The sequence below is a fragment of the Theobroma cacao genome, chromosome 4 (assembly GCF_000208745.1).
Source record: "Theobroma cacao cultivar B97-61/B2 chromosome 4, Criollo_cocoa_genome_V2, whole genome shotgun sequence".
NCBI lineage: Eukaryota > Viridiplantae > Streptophyta > Magnoliopsida > Malvales > Malvaceae > Theobroma > Theobroma cacao.
In genome coordinates this window covers 494183-504063 of record NC_030853.1, presented here as the reverse complement: position 1 = coordinate 504063, position 9881 = coordinate 494183, and the positions used below count along the sequence as shown (strand labels likewise).

Here is a 9881-nt window from a genome sequence, read left to right as displayed (position 1 = left end):
TATATATATATATATATATATATATATATATATATATATATATGTATATAGTTCAATTCACCATGGAGGTATAGATGGTCTTAGTAACAGTAACAGCGATGGTGAAGGAAATGGAGTTGAGGAGAGAGACTGTACCCAGACGGCAAGAGGTGAGGCATACATTATGATGTTAAAGACATCACATATAACCCCAACGAAAATATCCCTGTTCTTAAACTCGAAGGCCAGCATAGCAATGACAACCACGATTACTGTCAAAACTGCTTCACCAAGAAGGAAAAGGCCTACAAGAACCTGAGAAAATAGAAGATTAATTAAGCACAAATTAGAAACTTTTTAAGCCAGACACAATCATTTTTTGAACCTGGATTAATTGATATATATAGATCAAATAGCTACATATATAGCATCAATCAGTTATAGTAAACCAAACATGCTGCCTTGACTTTTGATGGGTATAGTTCTTCAAAAGTGTTTCAGACTAAGAGTTCTGATTGGCTAAGGATAACTACATGGCAATGGCAGCAAAACCCAAACTCTGGAAACCCTCATCTTAAGTTGCACCAAATATTGACGCTAACGTGCAATCTAACATACATACTCATCCTAAAATTCTAGCAATATTGACGCCAACGTGAAATCAAGCATGCCAAGGGCCATTACTTATATAGAGATATCCAGATTATGACAACAAAAGGAAATTAAGTATAATACCCGCACATATATAAATTCATGACAATTAAAATGTTCGCCCCAATAGGAATGCATAAAATTATTGTATATTAAGCTAATTAGTTAATAAGAGAGTGGTTATTGGTTCGTACCCTTTTCTTCCGATCATTGGCATAAATGACAAATATGGTTAAGTAGATCAGCTCTATGACAAGGCCGATGGTGTTGATGGTCAAGACCAGAATGTTGTCCTTGCGAACAATGGGGAGACCATAGAACATCCAGAAAACGCAGTTGAGAACCGTGCACAAGTAAGGATATGGCTGGAACTCCTCCACGGCCTTCTTCTTATGGATTCGGTAGAATGTTGGCCTATGTATATATACATATCAACAACAAGAATTATGTGCTTCAATCCAATAATCATTCTATACGTATTCACAACATTTATGAAGAAATAATCAAGCATTCTATATATACACTTTAGCTTTATAAAAACATCCAAAGAGACTTAAATATCACTTCTCAAATCATACAATTTGTTAAAAAAATATTTATTTATGAAAAAATAACACTAATTCAGAAAGGACTTATATATACTCAACTTGATACCAATTAAATTACAAATTCACTTATATATAAAGGAAACGCATGTTTCTTTCAAGATAAAACCATAAAAAGGAAGAATGCATATATGCTTATCCGTTAAATCAATGACTAATTGAATGCTTATAATATCTATATTATTCTTATAAATAATTACATTAATTAGCTACGCTAAGATATGTGTCCAAATTAATATCAAATCATCGATTCATTTGAAGTAATGTAAGATTACAAAATTAAGAAAAATCATAAAGCAGTTTGCATAGAAAATTAGAGAGAGAGAGAGAGAGATTACAATGGGGAGAGGAAAAGGCCGAAGGAGATGATGTTCCCTGTCAAAAACAAAGTGTAAATTAAACTCAAGAAAATAATCATCAAACAAAAAATTAAGAAGCATATATAATAAAGTAGAATATCTCTTCAGTCTTCACAAGTTCATTTACTTAAATAATGAAGATATAAACGAATATTTTCAGTTCATATTTACTTTAAATTTAAAAAAAAAAAATTAATACAATTGAAACTGTTTATAATTTCTTCGTTTATTCGACTAAAAAATAAAGAAAAAGATTATTGCAACACCGATCCTCATCGATCAAAAGCATCGAAACTTGTACTCAGACGGCGAGTAAGCAATGCACATTCAACTTACGTATAATACACCTCGCTGATCATGGAGATCAACAAAAAAACAAAAGAAAAAGAATACTCCAGATAAATTAAGCGGAGAGAGAGAGAGAGATATATATACCGATAATGCCGACGACATAACGAAAAGTTCCCATCTTGGAAAGCTTTAGCAGCAAAAAGAGAAGGACGCACACAGAGAGGGATCAGAGAGATATATGGAGATAGCTGTTTGAGGAATTAAAGGGTGAGAATGTGAATAGATATAGGGAGAGAGAGGAAGGGTTTAGGTCGAAGAGAATCTGCGTAGATAAGGTTTTACCTTTTTAGGGATTTCCAAACAAGGAAATTAATTATCCTCTAACAATCCTACTTCAATTCCTTAGTGCATGCACACTGCATGGCTTCCCACTGAGAAGCGGCGTCTTAACGGTTTCCCTGGTTTGTTGCGGCCAAATATTTCGTTGGTGTCGACTTTCAATGGAAATTACCAAGACTGCCACTCTTACCCGAAAACATTGCGGATTATTAGGGAAGGCTTTCTAGATTTACCTGGTTTCACCAATAGAATTTTGCCATGTCAGCAATAGTCAACGATTTTTGAATTAATAACGTGAAGTCACGTGTTGGATATTCGATTGCTGCTTTTGCTCTTTTATTAGTTTTGGTCTTTTTTTTTTTAATTTATCTATCTCTTAAAAATAAAAATAAAGTCAACTATAAATTTTAAAAAAATTTAAAAAAAAATCCAAAAAAAACTCCTATAAGAANCAAGTTTAATAAAATTTTTAAATTTTTTTTTAAAATTAGCTTTTATAAATAATAAAATTTAAAAAAATATTTTTTTTCTCTTCTCTTCTCTTCTTTTAGTTTTTTTGAAAATACCTCTCTCAATTAACCTCTTTCTCCTCTCATTTCCTCTGCAAATCATCATTCTCCAACACAAATCGTGACCTCCCTTTTCTCTACCCCTCTCTCTCCAAAAATTACTAAAAAATAAAAACATAGACTTCATAACAGAATAGCAAAATTTAAATTTTTTTTGTTCTTACAAAAATTAAGAGAAAATAAGATCTAAAATTCAAAACTGTATTAAAATTTTATTTAAAAGTTTTTCTCTTCTTCACAAAAAAGAATTTTAATGTCAAATACATGATTTTCTCCTTTTTCTTCTTTTTTGAGAATTGAAGCATTATGATCTGATTGTTTGTTAGAGCAATAAAATCTCATTATTATTACCATACAAGTTTGAGAGTTATTTGTTTATTTCTGGATTTATTTGATTTTAAAATTTAAAATCGTATATAAACTGAAAAATGGCATAAATTAAATTAGAATTTATATAATTTACTCTATCAATCAATTTACCAAATAATTTTAGCTTAATTTTTAAAATTATTATTTTTAATAAGAATTTCATAATAAGTTAAAAAAAATTAAGTCAAACAGGCTCTTAATCTAACTAAAAGGGATTTCAAGTGAAGTTGGATTATAATTAGGCTTCAACCAATACAAGATCGATGAAAACTGGAACTACTACTCTTTTATTTTTATTATTAGCTAGTTTATTATTTATTTATTTATTATTATTATATTGGTTTCAATAATAAGTTGAGGTTGAGGGAATCAAATTTCTTTTTATAAAAAAAAACAAAGTTAGAATCTTTTAAAGTGAAATAGAGATTACACATATCATTCGGAAATGTTACAAAATCCAAAACATATGTTTGCATATCTAAAAAAATTCTTAAAATATTTAGAAAATTTTAAATAATTTTTTATTTTTTAATTACGATCAATTAAACTCATATATTTTTATTTTGAACTAAATAAACTCTTATATTTTTTATTGTAATATAACTGCTCCACGAAGAGTAGTTTTTTTTGTAAATTTACTATCAAGGAATGAAACAAGGTTGTTACTGTTTAAAAAAAATATCATATGTTATTTTATACCACGTGATGTTAATATGTCGTAATGATAATAATATGACATATTAATGTAATTTTTTTCACTCTCCACATAAACATTACATCCATGTGAATGTAAAATGACAAGTGACATAGAGCAATTAGTCAATCATTAGTAAAAAAGGCTTATTTTGATTAAACATAATAAAAAAATAAAAACTTATTTAATTTTTTTTAAATAATTTAAGGATTTTTTTAAACATTATATCAAATATTTTTCATTTAGTAGAACCCCTACTTTTGTCGTAATATGTGTTAATATCATTAATTATATTAAAGATTATTGAGAAGTAGATGACATTGAAGATGAGTTTTCGAAGGTCCAGAGATTGCTTTTGAGTTTGGTTTGTATGATGAAAGAATGTGAACAATGAATATTCAACAAATTATTCATCCCTAATGATCCCTTCCAACAATAGGTTGGTATGGAAAGAGATGGATGGTTTTTTATGTCAAATGCAGACAACAACCCCATTTCATATAATGCTCATCATCATAATTACATTTAGTCTTGCAATATTTTTTTTTATAATTGAGAAAAGAGAATTCGAGTTCTACTCTTTAGATAGAGGATGATGCACCAATCAATAAACCAAATGTTCGATTGCACGTTCATACTTGCAATATATTTTTAGTATATTTCCTTTATTTGAACCTCAAAATGGTAAAAATTAGATATGCCTCTAACCAGCTTCCATGGTCTCTCAACAAATCTTCAAAATACCCAGTTTTATTATGGGGAAAAATTATAGCAGGAGTCAGTGATGAAAACTTCTTCTTTAACAAGCTTGTGGTGGATTATTATACATTATTATGCATTGTTCACTTGCTGGTATCTGCATTGTTCTTTGCTTGGTGGTAAAGTTGCTGGCTCGGATATGTTATCACTTTCATTTGCTATGTGAAATGCTTCATCTGCTGCACAGTACCCTCCATGGAGATATGCTCCAGTGTCAACATGGACGATATTTGACTCTCTTTTGTTATGGTGTGACTCTACTTTTCGAGGACTTAATACTCTTATTTTGTACTTGCCCTTCTACCTATTCTGATTCGTATATGCTATTCGTTCTGTACTTGCTTATTATTTATAAGTTTGGGTGCTTAATTTTCTGTTTTGTAGCTGACTGCGGGTGTGTTTTTCTCTATCTGATCCCACCTTGTTGATCAGATTTGTACATATATATGTATATATGTATGTATGTATGTATTGCTTTTTCTACTGAGTTCCAAGTCCTCTGCATGATGAAACATCAAATCTTAACTTGAACACGATATTTTGATCCACTATGATTTCAATCTCCAAGAAACCTTGGAAACACTGGAAAGTCTTTACTGTACACATTCATATTATTTCTTTCCAGAAAGATTTACTTTGGCTTTTAATGCTTTAGATGTCAATCAAACAGTTGGTCTAGCTCTAGCCGGTCCTCCGTTGTCGGAGAGTTGCAGCTCAGATGGCTTGACAACGACCTCATCGTCCTCATATTTCGGGGTAGAGCTGCAGTAGCAGGCATACAGAATCAACTGTATTGCTCCAGATAGAGTCCCCAATCCATTTCCAATCTACAAAAAGAGATCAAGAGCAAAGACATACATACCATCAACTTAGCTTGCTAGGGATCACTTTTACATTATAGAAAGTTTCAACTAAACTCAAGTTTACCAGGATATAGAGATCAAAGCGAATGAGGGCATATGTCAACCAAATGACTCCATTGAGAAAGTTGGTCAAGGAGAGGTAAAACGGCATGTATTCCACACTCTTTGTCTTAATCACCTTCCTCTGTCAAATAGAAATGGAAATAGACACAAAACAAGAGAAAGATTGAAAGGCGAACTAGAGAAAGATATCAGTTAACTAATTGAAGGCATAGGCAAAAAGAAAAGAAAAGCATGGCTTACCATGATGGTAAGAGGTGAAGCATACATTAGCACTCCAAATATGACACAAAGGATCCCAACAGGAGCAGATCTTTGGGCATGAGTTTTACGCAATAGCAATGTGCATGAGGCCACAACGCCCAAAAATGCAATCTCTACGCAAAGCCACCCAATGACCTTGAGCTGATATTAATTCTTCGGTTAGTAAAGTAGTAAAATCTTTAACGTCAGAATTAATGATGGTGATGGTGTTCTTACTCGGCCTTTCTTCTGGGCATAAATGAAGAAGATGGTGAGATAAATGAGCTCCATTGCAAGTCCAATGCTATTGATAGTGACCACAAGGGTGCTATCAGGATGAACAAGTGGTAAACCATATAATATCCATAACATGCAGTTCATTGCAGTTGCTATGTAGGGATCTGGTTTGAATTCCTCCACTGCTTTTCTCTTGTAGATGTTGACAAATGTTGGTCTGTATCAAAATAAAGATTTCAATTGTATTTAGATATATATATATGTCGAACAACAACAATTGCGGCTGTAGATTGTTTTCTTTTCCTTTTGGTCCCTACTGTACAGTCAGTGTCAAAAAACTTTTCCTTCTGCCCTGTTGGGTTTTTGATTTTTAGTATGGGAAAGTGTTAAAAGAGTTGGTTCCATATCTCAGCATGGTCAAGTTCATTGGGGTTTGGCCTGGAATAAATTCAGGAAAATGATCTGAAACGGAAAGGGTCTAGAACTGGGCCATTCACAACTAAAAGGTGAAAGGCCTTGAACCGGCCTTTACTTGGAACATTATAACAAAAGTTTGGCCTTTATATGGGTTTCCAGCGTCGGCAAAGAAATATCATTATTACTACTAAATTGTTTTTTTCTTGTAGAAGGGTACGAAAATATTACTAGTAATTCCTACTTCCACATGTTCAGGAGTTTCATGCAAATGACAAGTAATGTAGGAAGAATAAGATTTCACCTTTCTAATACACATATGAAACACACATAAAAAGGCTTGAGAGAGAGAGAGGATTTTACATTGGTGATGCAAACAGTAAGAATGAGATGACATTTCCTGCAAAATGAAATAGGACAATGAGAAATTCATGTCTCCAGAACCCAAAAACTTCATTTGTCTGAATTCAGGTATGTATCATATGACACAATTAACAACTCATTGATGTATAATGTTTTTCCCCTGATCACTCTCAAGAAACTACCCCAACTCAAAAACCTGTGAAGAAGCTTCCACTACACTAGAAGAATAAGAGAAATATTGTGCAGCATGAGCCTGGAATGTCATACAATCACTAAAAGAGATGAGCTGAAAACTTCAAATAACTCACCAATGATCCCTACAATATTCCTTGCAACCTCAGCGCTAACCATCTTTGAGGCTACTTGGAAAAAGGAGGAGGAAGAGTGCAAGAGGAAAATGAAGAATCCAAGCAGCAGTAGTACTTGTAAAATACAATATCAGGAAGCTATTTGCTGCTGAATTTATATGTACTACAACACAAAGAAAGAACGCAGAGACTTAGAATCTTTCCCAACTGAGAATTGTATTACTTAAGCTAAATTAGAATTTGGTTTGCCTTTATCCTTTATCCTACCAAGCCAAAATTTACATCTTTAGAACTAAATAGCAATCTTTTGGCGGTATATGCAATCAAATGCAGTTGAGTTCACGGTAGCTATTAAAAGCAGCCAGCTAATGCCCTCCACATCATGCCATTGGAGTGGATGAAAATCATTGCTATACCGACTTTGGTCTGTTAACAGACCGAAGTTACTCCTCTAATGGGCAAGGTGGTAAGCTGCTATTGAATAGAACAAAAACTGAAACAGATTAAGCTTGAAAATCTGCACAAATAATTAGCAATATCATATATTTGATGCTCATGGAAAATTGGCGTAAGAAGAAGTTTGAGTTCAATTCTTCTTCTCAAAAAGGAAAGGCAAAAAGGGTAAGAAGTAAATTGGATGGATAAAAAGAGGGAACCCAAAATTGAATGTCAGATGAATATTTCATGGGAGGAAAGTTGTACAGTTTAACATGCAGTGAATAGTGCATACTTTCCAGATGTTTCAGCATTGAGCAAATACTTTGGAACGTAAAGAACAAGATCAAATTGTATCCGGATCCTTTAATGAATTTATTGTTGGGGCCACTTGAATTTTCGAGTACCTTCACTTCAGCATTTCGAAAAAAAACCCTTTCTGTCTCATTAATTTCAGGTATTGAATGATGATACTGTGGACCAAAACTCATGCAAATCCCATGAATGGCCTCATGCTTTAACTTCAGGAACTTCCTAACCATAGTTCTGGTAGCCTGGTTAGGCCTTGCATAAGTAGACGTGTTGTCCAAGTTAACTTCATATGAATGTTTATCCATGGACATGGTTATGAACAACATCAAGAAATGTAGCTGAATTACCTGTTATGTCCTAGCTAGAACTTTGAATGAAATGCAGTTATTCTATCATAGATAAAACCAGTGAAGATGTCTTATTAGGATACCATTTTTAGAATCATTTACACATCCAATGCATCAGTTGATGGTAAATATGATGATTTAATTTGAATAAACTGAGTGAAAACATTTCTTTAAACAGTAAGTTATAATTGTGACTGTGACATTCATTTGAAGCATTGAATTCTATGATTTCTTGTGCTCTTTGTCTTGTCAAAAGTGAAGTAATACATTGTGATTTGCAAGCAAAGGCATCGACAGTTCATCTTTGGGAGAGACTTGGAAACTCTCAATGTCAAGAATTATCAGCTGGACATGATTACCTTACGCGGCATAGCCTGCTTGCCAAATTTCATTTCAGATTGAATTCATATCTGATTCCAATTATCCTTTTGGGAAAATTATGCCTTCCGTTATATCCTGACTCAAGTTAAAAGCTAGGCATCTATTGAGCCTGGCAAAAAGATTCTTGATAAGCTCAAGCAACCTCAAATATTGACCATACATAGAAGAAGTTGAAGATTCCCAGCATTTGCAGCTGCTACATGTTATACCCTGGATGGTGGTGAAGTGTTGCGTATGATCTAGGACCAACCTGTTCGTGGCAAATTAAATGAAGTTTAGATTTTACAGGTTTCTTGGTCTCCTACCTACCTCCCTGTTTGCCTACTTTATTTCCCAAGGTTAATTGCTTCTCTTCCGTTTCATGTCACTATCTGATCTTTGTTTCAAGTCATTGTCTTTTATATCTTCAAGATTTTCATTGACTTAAAGTCATGGTTTGTGTGTAAACCAACACATTACGGAATTGAAGTCACTAAGGGATAATATTCACTGGCCATAATAATTGATGTATTAGTGCTATCAAACTTTTCTTGAGTCTTCCATAATAGTTGATTCCACTAGACATACATCACCTTTCTATACTATTTTAGCCTCATTTCCCATTTTTTTTTTAAATTAAATTTCAACCATATGGATGTTTACGTGGTGAAAATAGGTCAATACACGTGCATGTCTATATGTGAAAAAAAAATTTTGGATTCGTTTGATTTTTATATTTAATATAAGGTTTTTTTTTTTTCATGAGACTACTAATGTTGCAAGATGAAATGAAGTGGTTCATGGAATGTAGTGTGCTTTACAAAAAGAATTATATATAAAGTGTTATAATTATGAGATTTTTATTACATTAAAATATAAATTTTTATATTGTTTTTAGTCAATGTTTTATCAAGAAAAATGGATATTGATAAAACTAAGAGATTGGAATATGATTATGTTCTTTATTCATGAAATGAGCAATTGATCTCACAAATTGAAGTATGGAGATACTTGAACGAATATATAAGTACTTATTACAAGAAAAAATCCGTTGAACATAACCTTTCATATTGAGAACCCTATTTGGCATATGCAACCTAGCATATATAGAAAAAAATTCTCATATAGCAGTTGTGTAAGTGATTTTTAGACTTGAAATTACTTGATTATCTTATGTGCGTGGGATGTTATTCTTTATTTGATACTATCTAAAATGGTCTTAGTGAAGGATACTAAAAAATGAATAGATATTGAGTGTAATATGAAACACATGAATGAAAATTAATAATTAATAGAGGATTCATCATTTTAACTGAATTTAAGG

General features: G+C 32.3%; 2 protein-coding genes across 2 annotated transcripts in view; both read right to left on the bottom strand.

Moving 5' to 3' along the window:
• The window catches only part of LOC18600743 (bidirectional sugar transporter SWEET7b), a 2831-nt gene extending 715 nt beyond the window's left edge, over positions 1-2116 (bottom strand). Inside the window, exons 1-4 of the mRNA XM_007031373.2 lie at positions 2030-2116; positions 1574-1610; positions 825-1044; positions 136-294 (exon numbers count right to left, since the gene is read on the bottom strand). Coding sequence (XP_007031435.2) covers positions 136-294; positions 825-1044; positions 1574-1610; positions 2030-2063 — 450 coding nt within the window. The 5' untranslated portion in view covers positions 2064-2116. The remainder of the gene's footprint in view (positions 1-135; positions 295-824; positions 1045-1573; positions 1611-2029) is intronic.
• On the bottom strand, positions 5147-7341 carry LOC18600742 (bidirectional sugar transporter SWEET4). The gene is made up of 6 exons (XM_007031372.2): positions 7104-7341; positions 6796-6832; positions 6019-6235; positions 5782-5943; positions 5543-5662; positions 5147-5442 (listed from the first exon to the last, which is right to left on the bottom strand). Exons 1-6 carry the CDS (start codon positions 7144-7146, stop codon positions 5278-5280), a joined length of 744 nt encoding a protein of 247 aa, XP_007031434.1. The 5' UTR covers positions 7147-7341; the 3' UTR covers positions 5147-5277.